The 16,464-nt window shown below is 44.3% G+C and overlaps 1 protein-coding gene across 1 annotated transcript; it reads right to left on the bottom strand.

Moving 5' to 3' along the window:
• Nucleotides 1-2,003: 2,003 nt before the first annotated feature.
• Nucleotides 2,004-6,153, bottom strand: LOC125538061 (membrane-anchored ubiquitin-fold protein 4). The gene is made up of 3 exons (XM_048701365.1): nucleotides 5,735-6,153; nucleotides 3,207-3,377; nucleotides 2,004-2,459 (listed from the first exon to the last, which is right to left on the bottom strand). The coding sequence occupies exons 1-3, from the start codon at nucleotides 5,931-5,933 to the stop codon at nucleotides 2,404-2,406; spliced, it is 426 nt and encodes a 141-aa protein (XP_048557322.1). The 5' UTR covers nucleotides 5,934-6,153; the 3' UTR covers nucleotides 2,004-2,403.
• Between the last annotated feature and the right edge of the window lie 10,311 nt (nucleotides 6,154-16,464).

The raw sequence follows: 16,464 nt of genomic DNA on the forward strand, positions 1-16,464 counted from the left end.
CTGTAAACGGACGCCTGCAGCGCCCCGCACTAGGCCGACCCATTCCGCCTCTTTATTTCTGTTTTACGCAAAAAAATGTGCGCCTACAGAGATCGAACGAAGGACCTCAAGGATGGAGCTACGCGCCAATAACGACCACGCCAACATGCCCGATATGATATGTAACATCTTCTTCCATCTTTTCTTATTTCTTCTTTCTTTGCCATTTTTCCTTCTTTTTTCTTTTTTTTTCTTTTTTCTTCTTCGTGGTTTGATGATTTCTTTCAAATTTGTGAACTTTAAATCGATGAATTTTTTTCTCAAAATTGATGGTTTTTTATTCAATGAACTTCTTTTCTAATTCGATGATTTTTTTTCAAATTTGTGGATTTATCCATTAACTTTTTCCTATTTCGACGATTTTTTTTCAAATTCAACAATTTTTTTAAATTCGATGACCTTTTATTAAAAAATGGATGAACTTTTAAAAAAATGGATGAACTTTTTTTAAAGTTGTTGAACTTTTTTTTCCAAATTTGATCTACTTTTTAAAAAGTCGATGAACTGTTTTTCAACTTGGTAAGTTTTAAAAAAAATTGATGAACTGTTTTTCATTAAAAAAACAACTTTTTCTAAATTGTTTCCAGATAAGTCTGGAAATCTAATAAATAGTGCGGATACAGTGGTTCTTAAACATTCGCGTTCCAATCAATCACTAGCGTTTAGCGGGTGTGGCGGTTGCAAAATCTTTCTTTTGTTGTAGTGGCATGACGCGAGTTCGAAGCGTGGTACACCCACCTTTTATTATGCGTGCTTTTCTCATGACAAATGTTTACTGTGCTGCGCGTCATGGGCCAGCCCATGAGATGGGCGCGTGGGCGCCAGCGCCGAACAGGTGCTCCCTCCCTCAAAAAACAAAAGGAGCTCCCGTGAGCATTTTTTTTTTTTGAATTGAGGGGCACGTCCCGATTTCATTTCATTGAATGAAAAGAAACCGAATAAACAGAGTCATTAAAAAAAGTTTGTTTCTCAGCCCCAGATACCGGGGGGGGGGGGGGGGGGGGGGGCTAAAGAAGCGCTATGGGGAAAATGGTTACCACACAGGGCTCCATCCCCGACCCTCATCTTTTCTAAACAGTGACAGAGCTTAGAACAACCATATTATCCAGACATAGACTACACGATAATCCAGTGAAGAAACTCAAAACATAGAAAAGCTCTCAACCCACTCCCAGACGTCTTGTCATTGGCGCCCATCCTCTGCTCTTGTTGAAGAAGCCATTTGCAACATCAACCAACAACGCCGCCACGTCGCGCAGCTTCTGTTGCCCTTCTTTTCTCTGTAAGCCAGCCCAGTACGACATCTAGTAAGCTATTTGAAAAAACAGCACACTCGGATCATGCGGGTAAAATGTGATGAAAAGTGGCAGCGTTTCTGGATTTAGCTAAAAGAAACTGAAAAGGTAAAGATAAAAGTTGCAGTTTCTATGATCATTCTGAAACTGTAGAGCATCTTTTTTGCACTTGTGTGGTAGCCAAGTTTGTGTGGAGGGTTGTTAGGAATGTCACTGGTATTTATGATATTCCTTGCAAAATTGAAGAGTTCAGCAGCTGGATAGAGATGTTTCCTAAGAAGATGAGACAAACAGTAGCAGTGGGTGTAGCGCGGTATTCTGGTTTTTATGGAAAGCCAGCTCTCGTGGGCATGTCCCAAGCCAACCCCTCTTGTTCAATCTGCAGTACTTCCTGTCACGGCGAAGCAAGAGGCCCCAGTGCATAGCACGAGCGTGCGAGAGCCTTCCCGTAACCCCACTGTTGCTATGATTCAGACCCATCGTCGGTTGCTGGAGTTGTGTTCTGCGAGAGCATTTTTCTTCAACTTGAAATCCCAGCAATTTTGGTGCACAGGAACTTCAGATGATTTTTGCTCAAGCTGAAGTGGGTGGCCAAGTTGTGACTCACCCAACCCAACAAATACTGAAAGAAAAGGTGCAAGACCCAAGTACGGAAAGAAGCATGAAGGATGAACAAGGAACAAGGAGTAAAACATCATTTCACGGAGTCTCAAGTGAGAACAAACAATCAGGTTGCGTGACACACCCAACAACCTTGACCCTTTTTAACCCAACTTGGCACGGCGACGAACAGCAGGCCCTTCCCCTCCACAACAGCAACAGCACCAGCAATGTGTGTGTATCTTGTACATCATATAGAAACATCCTTTGTTGGGTAAAACAAGACAAAGCGACGCTATTGCCCTAGCGACAGAGGGACCGGACCGACTCTTGTGTAGTATCTAGCTTACAGTTACAATATCACCTCACAACAATACACGACACGTCTTGGGTGCTGGATGTTCCTCTTCTGTCCAGTCGTCTCTCTTGGTGGGCACACAAATTATTGTCGACGGAGTACACTTGACATTCATAGTATGGTACAAGAGCAGCGAGTGGTCTTAGGCAACTTGTTCGTCTTCTTGTCTGACACAAACAAGTTAACATAATTCAGCAAAATGAACGAGACAATAAATTTAACATAATTCAACATAAATTTAACCAACGTGGGCGACTGCGGCGGGAGCAAAAATTAAAATGGGATATTTTTTGCTCCCGCCGCGGTCGCCCACGTTGGTTAAATTTATGGTCAAACTTAAATCTCGAAAAGCGCGGGCGCACTACATTATGGAATGGAGGGAGTATAACATTGCATCCAACAGCGTCCTATCTGTTTGAAGAAGCAGAATATTACATGCTGTAACGAGACATACATTTCAATGTAATTTCCGCTAATTTCTGCTGTACTGGTCAAGTGGTTATTAGAGGGGATTAGACAGAAACCAAATCTGTGATCTGGCATTGTCGGGAAAGACAAGAATTTCATCTACGAATTACGGGACAGACAACAGGCTCACCAAACTGATTTCTCATGGACAGAAGCGCAGAGCTCTGACTTTCATGTCAACATTTTCATATTTCATCCACAATCATTTTTTTCTTCAGAGAATCTAATGAACATTATTTTTCCGCGTGCAGATTCCACACATATGATGGCACATTAGTGATAGAATGAATGGTAGAAAGGAAACAAATGACTGACATGCACCCATTGCAATTTTAAGACACAACTTGGATGGTGAAACAATGTTAATCAGTCTAAGTCAGACACACGGGAAGATTCAGCAAGTCATAAGCAATGCTTTACACAAATATTACAAAGTTGCAGCTTACCTGGTTTTGACTTTGCGGATGATGGCTGGACAACGACATGCATTGTTATAACAGTGCTGGGAAGATCACCAAAAGGTGCTCTGCACTGTGCGATATTCTTGTCATTTTCTAGAATTTTGCCTCCACTTATCAGTTTCACATCATTAGCACTCTTTGGGACAATTGTTTTATCTACAAGCAGAATCATTACAGAATTAGAAATATTACACAAGCAGCGGAGGAGATATAACTATTCTTGGGGAAAAAAACTCAGAAATGCAGTACGAAAGTACATATGCAGCAAACTACCTAAAACCTTGGCAAAAAATGCTACCCATACATCTTAAAATGCAGGATTTTAGGAATTTTATTACATCAAGTTGAACAAAAATATTAACAGCAGCTAAATACAATTAGAACAGTTATCTTTACTGAAGCAATCACGACATAATAAGAAGACAAATCACGGCATGTGCCTTGTGTGCAGGTAGGGTAGAAAGATGTATTGGTAATAGGGAAGCCAAGGCAGGATAAATTTTAAGGCAATGCTATGCAGAAGCGGTAAAGCTGTTGCCTTGTGACCATGAGGTCACGGGTTCGAGTCCTGGAAAGAGCCTCTTGCAGAAATGTAGGGAAAGGCTGCGTACAAAAGACCCAAAGTGGTCGGACCCTTCCCCGAACCCTGCACAAGCAGGAGCTTCGTGCACCGGGCTGCCCAATGCTATGCAGAAGTTAAGTTCGGATCAACAAGAATGTTCCATAATATCAGATCCTAAGCAAAGTTCCTGTCCCATTTGACAATATTGCCTTTTGAGAGAATTGCAAGTTAGATGTCTTAAAATCATAACGATCATTAGATTCATTGATCCACAATAACAGGGAGTACAAGCACACAAGACAGCAGAACTAAGCGATAAACAAATGGAAATATAAAAACAATATGGCAAAACGTAAGGCATATGCCATTTAACACAGCACAAATGTATGAACCCATTTTTCACTCCCTACCAACAAAATAGATATGACATTCTTTTTAATATCCCCGTGGATGGAATTAGAATGTGATTAACACATGCTGGCTGCTGACAATGAAATACACAAGCTCAGATGAACGTTATGAGCTTCTCCAGTGTTTGTGGCTCCTAGAGCATCTTCCTGTTGGGCTCTCTGTGGTCTACTTCACAGCCTTCCTCTTTGGCTTACTATAGAGGCATAGAGTAATATTTTGAGCATCACACACTCACTATTGAACAATTTAAAAGATATCCTAAAGTGGAGTGCTGCGGTGCCCATTCAAGGAATTCCTGGAAATAGTTGCGCGTTTGTTGGAAATCAGAGACATCCTACACATCATGGGTTGTCAACGTCCCACTTATCAAAACGGGCTATGGTAAAGCACATTAACATGTCTGCCTACCACTGGCGGAGCTTCTTGGAGGCCAAAGGGGGTTGTGACCCCCCCTTCCAAAAGTGCAAAAAAAATTGACTATTAAACATTTTTGTGCATTTCATCAGTGAAGTATATTGACTATAGAGCACCAAATCAATTTACCGGGCAGATATTCTACGTACAAAGCTAGCTACCCAAAGCAGCTTGATTGATATTTGTACTTGCAGCTCCTCGTACATAAAGCTTTATTCTAGATCGCCTTTTTTTAAATGATCGCTTCTCTCTGGAAGAAACTCTCCTCAACTTGCAACAGTGAAAATAAAAAACAGATCGGAAGTCTTACTTTGTCTCTCATTTTTCCCGGTACAACATCATCTATATCGCGTTTTGATTTCACCTCATCTCTACATGCATGGCGATTTGATTTTCTAATCATCCTCCCAATTCTCAGTTTTATTTCTCCCTTTCACAGCTTGGACTGTCAACCGCCGCCCGGCCGCCACACCAGCTGCTGCATCTGCGCATGGAACATCTTGTGCTGCTGCGCGCCACCGCCAAAATGGCCAGCCGACAACCGCAAATGAGCCAAACTGCCAAAGGATGCAAGGAGCAAGATATATTCGATTGATATGTAATTTTGTGTGAGTTGGTCTTGATTTCAAGCACATTTTGCTTTTGGTTAAAATTTTGGCCCCCTGTTAATTGCGTGTCACGCTCCACCACTGCTGCCTACATTATAGCCCCAAGCATGGCTCCTCCGCTGTTCGCTTAGATACCAAAGACCATCCTGGATTATTACCGTAAAAGAAGACGTCTCCTATACACATCTGATACCTCTCTAATTTAAGCTGTACTTTAGAATATTAACGAGACCTAGCACTTGCTAGTTATAGAAGCACACATATTTTCCCAAAATCAGACAAGCAACAAATCTTGCAGGCACCAAACAAGCAAATATAAAGAAGCATGAAGCTTGCTCATCACCCCTTATTCCCGTCTACTGTCGTCACGCAGAGGGAACAAACAAGCATGGGTTCCTTTACAAATTTAGTGGTGCAGATGGCACAAGCACAAACTAGAGCTTGCACAGACACCACACCACAAGAATCGCATAACATCGTGCGAGAATCAAGAGCTCAAGAGATGGAATCTTTAGGACCTTTGGGCCAATCGGCAACGACGCGGTCCTTGAGTGTGGCGACGGTGGTAGCAGCGGCGTTGCAGCGGATGGGGCCGATGTCAGAGCCGTCGAAGAGCCGGAACTTCACCTCTACCTCCTCCTCCTCCGCTCCCGCCCCTGCATCCGCTCTCTCTTCCTCTCTCGTTCCCTCCACCTTGGTCTCCTCCCCCTGGGCCATTTCTTGGCCTCCCACCAAGACCTCGAATACTCCCGGGACCCCGCGGGGAATCTGAGCTGGGCTCGGCTGCTCCAATCAAGAACTTGCGAGCTCGGTGGGGGTAGAGACGGGAGGGATTCGGAGCTTGGTTTAGGGTTTGGTGGGAGGCAACGAGGGTAGGAGAGGAGGAGCAGGAGAGAAGAGGAGACGCTTTGCAACTGCGAAGGAAAGGTAGGAGAAAATTCTCTTCTCCTTTTCTCCCGTGAGATTGCTGATTATTTCGGACTTGGTCTTTTTCTCCTGTCCTTTTTAATTTTTTACAATTTCCTGTATTTTTTATGATGTTTCTTTTTCAGTTTTGCTAAAGAGTGACATAGGTATTGCACATCTAAGTTAAAAAAATGTTTTACATTTTAGGACGGAGGGAATATGTCATTAATTTTACATAATTCTTTTCTCATATCTAGAACCATGCTTGTTGTTACTTCGAGAAACAATATAGCACCACCACACACCCACATATTGTCCACTTCGCTGAGTGCGTAGGGTGTGCGTATACTTCTATATCGTTGATTTGACCTAAATATGTCGCTTAATCAAATTGTTGGTTTAGAGGTATGCATACACATGACAGAAGAAAACATTGACAGAACCTAAACCGTCAGATCTTAATGTAGGGGGGCATAATCTAAATGTCTTGAAATGAGGGTAACAGAGATACGGTAAATTTACTCAAGTTTGAGCTTTTCGAGGAAATAATAACCTACGTCGTGTTTGTGTTTACTACATTGGAGTAAGTATAAAGTCCTAAGTATCTACCAAGTGATTTCTTATGTTTCCTACAAGCCAGGGCCCTCGGTGTATACAGGTACGGGGGTTCTAGGATATTAGGTCCTAGTTGGCTACGTACAAGGAGGCAGAGTCCTCGCAGATCATGTATAGAAAGTCTTATGAAACCTTCTCATTATATGTCATGGGCTGCCCGATATGACCCATGTCGAAATCAACAAGGGGATCTCAGATCCCGTCCACCAAGTCAGGAGTCGACATGTTGAGAGGCCCATTAAGGCATGTACAATTATGCTATCATAGGAGTGCCACGTAGGATAATGGCTGAGGTGAGAGAGAGACCATATGAAAAGGTTTGCCTTTTCTTGTTTAAGAGATTATCTCTTGTCAACAATTGTCTCTCCACGTATTTAGAGATATCTAGTTATTGAAGACAAGACTAGGAATAACCCATTGTACATCATTTTTTATTGTCTCATCTAGATTAGGTCGAGGGACATAAGATAAGGCAGTCTTATTTAGGACAGTAAAACTGAGCCTCTTTCCAGCCCTCTCGCGCACTCAACGTATCTGACCATTCGATTGAGCATCCACACATTTTTGGTCATTGGATTTCTCTGTAATAGCTAGCTTCACGTGAGTGGGCCGACTTTCCAAAAAGGGCAACTACTCCGTGGAAAAAACGAACATCTGTGATTGATTGGCCCATTTGCACAAAGCAGACGGCCTGTCTAGCATCGGCACAACGAAGTCCATCGATAAGGAAGTTAAGGAAGAAAAAAGGGGGCTAAGTCGTTCCTCTCGCGGCGGCGAAGGCTCAGTTCTTGCAGGCATCAAAGGGGACTAGTGGATGACGCGCGCCATGCTGCGCCATTTTTCATAGATGGAGTGTATTTTTCATGCTTACGTTGTAGATATTTCACACTATTTGTTTGTTTGTTGGGATATTTGACGTGTTTCTTCATTTTTCATTAGGCAACATATCGATACCTTGTCGGCGAGGTCGTGGAGCCCACCGAGCTTGCCGTCGCTGCTGTCACGCGAGTCCCTGCCTCCTCCACTATCGCTCTCCCAAAACTTACTGATGAACATGGCCAGATCCATCTCGCTCTCGTGGTGTCTCCCGAGCCCATCTCCGCTTCCACGTGTCCGCGGCCAAAGCTCGCCCACCCTCGTTGAAGCAGGGCCCTCCTCCGTTGCGCCACACAGCGCCCGGCCATGGCAGGGAACCAAACTACTTGGCCACAAGAATCATGCCTTGAGTCCCTCCGGCCAAGGAATCGGGTCGTGTGGCAGCTCGAACAAATGATTCACTGTCTAAACTCGAACGCGAACCGACCAAATCCAGTTGGGATGAGAAGGGAAGAGACCCTTGAATCCAAACCTCATGATGGTCGAGCATGTGAATTCGAAGTTGAGTAAAGGGATAATGGGGATATAGCTGCTCGACCAGCATCAACCTCCCTCCAGATCAAAGATTAGCAATAGAGCAACAGAGGATTAGCAACAGAGCAACAACAATAACGCAGAGGATACTAGAGCAAGCGATAGCGAGCGGCGTCGGTGTAAATAAAGAAAGCAGAGGAGAGACCAACCTTGAATTTTGCTTTTGAGGCGGTGCGTGAGGAAATCGGGAAGGACGTTGCCGCTTTGCGATTTGCCTCCTACTTCCTCCGGTCCTTTTTAGTCTGCATATAAGTTTTGTCCGAAGTTAAAGTATCTCTGCTTTGACCAAACTTATAGAAGAAAGTATTAACATTCATAATACCAAATCAATATGGTAAAATTAATTATGAAATGTAGTTTCATAGTATGAATATTTGGTACCGTAGATTTTGATATTTTCTAATCTAATTCTAGTCAAACTTTGTAGAATTTGACTTGATACAAATCTAATACGTAAAGTAAAAAAGACCGGAGGAGTACGCATGTATTGGTGAAATTTTCTAAGAAGCGACGCGAAGCAAATGTTTGACCAGCTCAGAACCCATTGACCATAGGGGTCCACCTTGTAAAAAAGGCTCGAGCCTGGAGCAACATACCGGTATCTTGTCGGCGAGGTCGGGGAGCCCACCAAGCTTGCCACCACTGCTGTCGCGCGAGTCCCTGCCTCCTCCACTGTCGCTCTCCAAAAACTTACTGATGAACTAAAGGAAATATGCCCTAGAGGCAATAATACATTTGTTATTTTATATTTCCTTATTCATGATAAAGGTTTATTATTCATGCTAGAATTGTATTGATCGGAAACCTAAATACATGTGTGAATACATAAACAAATACCATGTCCCTAGTGAGCCTCTAGTAGTCTAGCTCGTTGATCAAAGATGGTTAAGGTTCCCTAACCATAGACATGTGTTGTCATTTGATAACGGGATCACATCATTAGGAGAATGATGCGATGGACAAGACCCATCTGTTAGCTTAGCATAATGATCGTTCAGTTTTATTGCTATTGCTTTCTTCATGTCAAATACATATTCCTTTGACTATGAGATTATGCAACTCCCGGATACCGGAGGAATGCCTTGTGTGCTATCAAATGTCACAACGTAACTGGGTGATTATAAAGATGCTATACAGGTATCTCCGAAGATGTTTGTTGAGTTGGCATAGATCAAGATTAGGATTTGTCACTCCGAGTATCGGAGAGGTATCTCTGGCCCCTCTCAGTAATACACATCATAAGTTTGCAAGAAAATGACTAAGGAGTTAGTCATGAGGTGATGTATTACGGAACGAGTAAAGAGACTTGCCGGTAACGAGATTGAACTAGGTATGAATATACCAACGATCGAATCTCGGGCAAGTAACATACCAATGGACAAAGGGACTTACATATGTTGTCATAACAGTTCGACCGATAAAGATCTTCATAGAATATGTAGGATCCAATATGGGCATCCAGGTTCCACTATTGATTGTTGACCGGAGAGGTGTCTCGGTCATGTCTACACAGTTCTCGAACCCGTAGGGTCTGCACGCTTAACGTTCGTTGATGATATAGTATTATATGAGTTATGTGATTTGGTGACCGAATGTTATTCGCAGTCCCAGATGAGATCACAGACATGACGAGGAGTCTCAAAATGGTCGAGAGGTGAAGATTGATATATAGGGCGATCGTATTCGGACATCGGAATTGTTCTGGAGGGTACCGTGTACTTATCGGGTCACCGGAAAGGAGTTTCAGGCACCCCCGGCAAAGATATGGGCCTTATGGGCCAAGTGAGGGAACACACCAGCCCTGGTGCGCCCCTATAGAGGCCAGCCCTACGAGGAGGAGAATGAAAGAGGGGAGGGCAAGGAAAGTGTGGATTAGGATTGCTACTTCCTTCCCTCCCCCCTCTTTCCTTCCCCCTCGGTTATATATGGCAGGGGGCGCGCGGCTTGGGAGGGACTCCAAGTAGTATTCCTCCTACTTGGGCGCCTCCTATGGCTGCTCCTACCTCCCTCCCACCTATATATATGAGGAGGGGGCGCCTAGCACACAACAGACAATTGCCTAGCCGTGTGTGGCGCCCCCTCCACCGTTTACCACCTCGGTCATATTTTCATAGTGCTTAGGCCAAGCCCTACGGAGATCACTTCACCATCACCATCACCACGCTGTCGTGCTAACGGAACTCATCTACTACCTCGACATCTTGCTGGATCAAGAAGGCGAGGGACGTCACCGAGTTGAACATGTGCAGAACGCGGAGGTGTTGTACGTTCGGTACTTGATCGGTTGAAGCACGAAGAAGTTCGACCACATCAACCGCTTTGTGAAACGCTTCCGCTTACGGTCTATGAGGGTACGTAGACACACTCCCCACCTCGTTGCTATGCATCTCCATGGATAGATCATTGCGTGTGCGTAGAATTTTTTTTACCATGCAACATTTCCCAACAGTGGCATCATGAGCCAGGTCTATGCGTAGATGATATGCACGAGTAGAACACAAAGAGTTGTGGGCGATGATAGTCATACTGCTTACCACCAACGTCTTATTATGATTTGGGTTATTGTTGGATGAAGCGGCCCGGACCAACCTTACATGTCCACACACATGAGACCGGTTCCACCAACCAACATGCAACTAGTTTTGCATAAAGGTGGCTGACGGATGTTTGTTTCTCCTACTTTAGTTGAACCAAATTTGACTACAGCCGGTCCTTGAAGAAGGTTAAAACAACAAACTTGACGAACCACCGTTGTGGTTTTTGCCGTAGGTAAGAACACTTCTTGCTAGAAACCCGCAGCAGCCATGTAAAACTTGCAACAACAAAGTAGAGGACGTCTAACTTGTTTTTGCAGGGTATGTTGTGATGTGATATGGTCAAGACATGATGTCTTCTACATTATTGTATGAGATGATCATGTTTTGTAAGTTACCAGGCAACCGGAGGGAGCCTTATGGTTGTCTCTTTATTGTATGAAATACAAATGCCATGTAATTGCGTTACTTTATCGCTATGAGTTAGCAATAGTTGTAGAAGCAATAGTTGGCGAGACGGCCACGACGCAACGATGGATATCAAGGTGTCAAGCCGGTGACGATGGAGATCATGACGATGCTTTGGAGATGGAGATCAAAAGCACGAGATGATGATGGGCCATATCATATCACATATTTTGATTGCATGTGATGTTTATCTTTTATGCATCTTATTTTGCTTAGTATGGCGGTAGCATTATAAGGTGATCCCTTCACTAAATTTCAAGGTATAAGTGTTCTCCCTGAGTATGCACCGTTGTGACAGTTCGCCGTGTTGAGACACCATGTGATGATCGGGTGTGATAGACTCTACGTTCACATACAACAGGTGCAAGACAGTTTTGCACATGCGGAATACTTGCGTTAAACTTGACGAGCCTAGCATGTACAAACATGGCCTCGGAACACTAGAGACCGAAAGGTCAAACGGGAATCATATAGTAGATATGATCAACATAGAGATGTTCACCATTGATGACTACCCCATCTCACATGATGATCGGACATGGGTTAGTTGATTTGGATCACGTATCACTTAGATGACTTGAGGGATGTCTATTTAAGTGGGAGTTCTTAAGTAATTTTATTAATTGAACTTAATTTATCATAAACTTAGTCCTGACAGTATTTGCAAATCTATGTTGTAGATCAATAGCTCACGATATAGCTCCCTTATTTTTGATATGTTCCTAGAGAAAAATAAGTTGAAAGATGATAGTAGCAATAGTGTGGACTGGGTCCATGATCTGAGGATTATCCTCATTGCTACACAGAAGAATTATGTCCTTGATGCACCACTAGGTGACAGACATATTGCAGGAGCAGATGTCACCAGTAGAAAACGGGTCATTTGTCCCGGTTCCAGAGGCCCATTAGCCCTGGTTCTGGAACCGGGACTAAAGGGTCGGGACTAAAGCCCAAAACCTTTAGTCTTGGTTCGCTTACGAACCTCGACAGAAAGGGCTCCACGTGGCCGCTGCGGGGCGCCCAGGCAGGAGCACCTTTAGTCCCAGTTGGTAACACCAACCGGGACCAAAAGGCATCCACACATCAGCAGCTGGCAGGAGAAGGTTTTCTTGAAAGGGGTTTAGGGGGTTTCGGAGGGTTAATTTAGGGGTTTCATATATTGTGTTAGCTAGCTAATAGAGAGAAGTGACCTCTCTTATCTCCGTGCTTGGTCGACACTAGCTACTATATGTATAGAGAGAACTCGACATGCTAGCTAGTAAGGAAATGAAGGAACCATTAATTACACAAGATTGTCATGAACATATACAAAGAGGAGTGCACCTCTCTTTCTCCGAGAGATTTGTCGAACAACAAGTTTTCGTATATCTATCCAACACTACTAGCTACATATATACAATATAATATCTCTTACAATCCCTAACATCTCATGTCTATATCAATTTCCACATGGTATTCTCCGGTTTTATTGATGACGTGGTCAAGAAAGAATCCCGCCAATTCCTCTTGAATTGCTCATATGCGATCTTGTGGTAGGAGTTATCCCGCATCTGCCAGATCTAAATTGAAGAAGAGGGTCAATACATGTATATGAATGAAACTCAACACAAATGATGGTAATAAAATAAAATTGTGAATATTTTTTCTTACACACTTCATATTGTTTTTCAGAGTAGCCCCGCTTATTAGCGGTCGTCGCGTTGTAGATGAACTCGCAAATGTAGTATCCACAAAAATCATTCCCGGATTCCTGCCACAAGCACTTTACGAGAAATAGAGGTCAGTCAAACTGATAAGCAAGCATGCTAAATGGTATCGAGAAAACTAGCTAGAATCAATGGGAGATGCATAGAACTAGGTAGTAGTACTTACTTTCGGGTGTGTAAATCGCAGCTCGCTTAGCAGTCCCGGAGTAATTATGGTGAACTCTTTCCAAACCCTGCCAGACAAAGAAAATAATTACTTGATATCAGGAAATGAACAAAGTTGCCGATATGGTGCGATAATGATCGATTGAACTTACTTCTGGAGCATTTGAGTCATGTCCGCATAGTCCTTGGGATCTTTTCGTCTCGAGTCTAAGACGGTTACTACTCCTCACTCAAGCTTAATCTCTAGGAGAATAAAGTGGAAGCTGCGCACGCATGCATAACTCATCAACTACATTACTATAACCTTGAGTAATAAGGGAAACCGAATATGCACAAGACAGTAACACTCACTTGAAGTTGTAAGGAAAGAGTATTTTATCTTTATTTTGATTTTTGAGCAACGATTGTAGCAAGTTGTCCTCCGTTTCTGTGACATTCTTTTTAACCGTCCATTCATGTATGATATTTGGGTTAATGAACCCAATGTCATAGATTTGTGCTTTTCTGCATTCGACGATCTTCAATCTGCATAATATAGTGAGGATAATTATATATACACATGCAATGAAAGAGCTGAGCTATATATAGAGACTTAATTACATAAGTAGTACTTACAGATAGTAGCAAGTCACGAGTTTTTTGTCGAGGGCCTTTTGATTGTATAACTGGAATAACTCATCAAATTCAACAGAGAACAGACCAGTTCCAACGAGGTCGTGCTCCTCTTTAATTCTCATCGTCAAAGTATCCTTTAGAGACTCGCCGCAAGTTTTCATGTACCATTGATGGAATCTTCGCATCATCGTTGTTAGAGGAGGACTTCCATCTTTGACGAGAGGCTTCCCATACTGGTATGTGAATTCATCCACCTCCATTGTTTCAAACTCTACATCATCGCCCAGGTAATCACCAGGATTGGTACCGGGCACCATCCCCGGTAGGTTAGAGATGATATTGCTAGACACCTTGAGCTGGGGGCATGATTGGTTCGCCTGTATGCCAAGCTGGGGAATTTTTTTCCCACTTCTTCGTTCTGCTAACCTTTTATCACTGGAAGTAGTTCCTGACTGCCTTGCATCTGCATGTCTTTTTAAGAGTGCGGACATAGTTGGAATCCGGCGGAGGCGGTGGTGCTCGCTTCAGGGCATCGATAGTGCGCTTCGCTTTCACCGGATCTATCGTCTCCTTCGGAGGTGGAGGTTTCTTTGCAAAAAATTCCCTCACTTCGGCTTCACAGGTCTCCCCGTTTTCCTTCTCGGTCCTCTCGTATGGTAACTTTTCCGGAGTCTTGAGAGATGGATCGTATCTGAATTGCCGCCTCCCGCCTCTGCTTGTACTTCTAGCCACTGGAGTGGTGGCGCCTCTCTTCTGTTGTTGCTTACAAGGCGAAGAAGGAGGCGGAGTGCTCCGACGCGCCGAAGGAGCCGGAGCGGCGGCGTCTATCTTCCGCCGTCGCTGACGAGGCGGAGAAGGAGGCAGAGTGCTCCGACGCACAGAAGAAGGCGAAGGAGGAGGCGGAGTGTCGTGATCACTCGCAAGAGGAGGAGGAGGAGGTGGAGTGCCCTGACTCGCCGGAGGAGGAGGCGGAGGCGTCCAGTTTGGAAGCTTGATGTACTCCTTCCGCCATAGACATGTAGTCCTCAGAGCATGAACCAGCCGAGTCTCCCCTTCACCTGTAGGGTGGTCAAGCTCGAGCTCCTCAAATCCCCCCATTACTTCATCCACCATCACAACAGCATAGCCATGTGGAATCGGACGGTAGTGAAAAGTTTCGTTGGGTTGATGAGGTGCAACAGAGCTGACAGCCACCTTCAAAGCGAAGTTCTACCATTTTCGTCATAAGCTGGCAATGTTGAGCCTCCGTGATAGTATCCACGGGGTAGCTAGGAGCCGTGAAGTTAGGATGAACGAGCTCCGTGGAAGCCACGCTGCTTCTCCGCTGACATGGCGGGGTAGCTTCTGGGGTAGCTTCGTGCCGCTAAGATGGTTGGTCGGCAGCTCGCTAGCTCTCAAGTTCCTCCAGCTTTAATAGTCTTGCACTGAGCTTCTGCATTTCGCTCAGCCCCTGTTTCCTCTTCGTCTCCCGGGTTCTGTAACCACCTGCGCCGGGAAACCCAACCTTCCACAGAACAGAGCCTAGCGTGCCTCGTGTTCGTCCAGGGTGCTCAGGATTCCCGAGGGCCTTAGTCAGCTCGTCCTTCTCTCTGTCGGGAATGACGTCCCTTCCTGCGCTCGGTGATATACTTCTGAAGTTTCTTGACGGGTATTGCAAGTTTCTCGTCCGTCCAACAGCACTTCCCTATTTCAGGGTCCAAAGTTCCCCCAACCCCGAAGAACTAAGTCCTTGAACGGTCTGGCCAGTTAAATGTCTCTAGTTCGACCCCTTTAGCAATTAGGTCATTCTTAGCTTTGTCCCACAACGGCCGGGCTTTGAGGTAGCCACCTGACCCCGTGCGATGGTGACACTGCTTCTTTGCAGAATTTATCTTGTTTGTCTCGGACATCTTCTTACTCTTGTCCGATGTCTTGTAGGCCACAAATGCGGTCAGTGATCTCTTATCTTCTCAAATCGGCTGGTGAATTCTGGAGTCTTCCTTTTGTCGACAAACGTTGATTTCAACTCATTCTTCCACCTCCTGAATATATCTACCATCTTCTTAAGAGCACACTCCTTGACCAGTGTCTCTATAACTGGCTTATTCGGATCCTCCTCTGGCGGTAGGGTGAAATTTGCCTTTAGCGAGGTCCAAAGATCATCTTTCTATCTATCGGTGACATAAGAAACTTCTGGGTCTTCATTCTTAGGCTTATTCCATAGTTGGATGCTGATCGGGATGGTGTACCTAACAATAGCTCCGCACTGAGCAGAAAATGCTTCCTTGGTCCTCTTGGGTTCAATCGGTTGGCCATCGTCCGTGAGTGCTGTGATCGTGAACCTTTCATCCTGGCACAACCTTTTCTTCGGGCCTCGTCTCATTACCGAAGTTTGGCTCGATCTGGAGGGCTATAAAAGAAAGAAGAGTTAATATACATATACCAAAACAATTAATGCATCAATTAGTCAGCACAAGCTTAATCAATATATATAACTCGTCGGACTTTGCAATAGCTCCCTCCTTTGTTCGGTCACCGGAGTCGTCATCATGGTCTCCTTCCTTCGCCATTCGGTCATCGGAGCCGTCATGATCATGTCCTTCCTCCTCCATTGTTCGATCACCGGAGCTGTCATCCTCTCCTTCTTGACCATCGGTGTCGTTGAGAAACGACAATACATCACCTCCGCCGAAGATTATATCCCCCAACAACTATTCTTGTTCCAAGTTTCTTTGTTGATCCATAGTTTCTGCAAATATTACAACATGGCAATTAATATACAAACATAAGAGATGGATATATTAGTGGCAAACATAGACCTAGCTAGCTAAACATAGACCAGGAATCATA

This window comes from Triticum urartu, chromosome 2 (genome assembly GCF_003073215.2).
Source record: "Triticum urartu cultivar G1812 chromosome 2, Tu2.1, whole genome shotgun sequence".
NCBI lineage: Eukaryota > Viridiplantae > Streptophyta > Magnoliopsida > Poales > Poaceae > Triticum > Triticum urartu.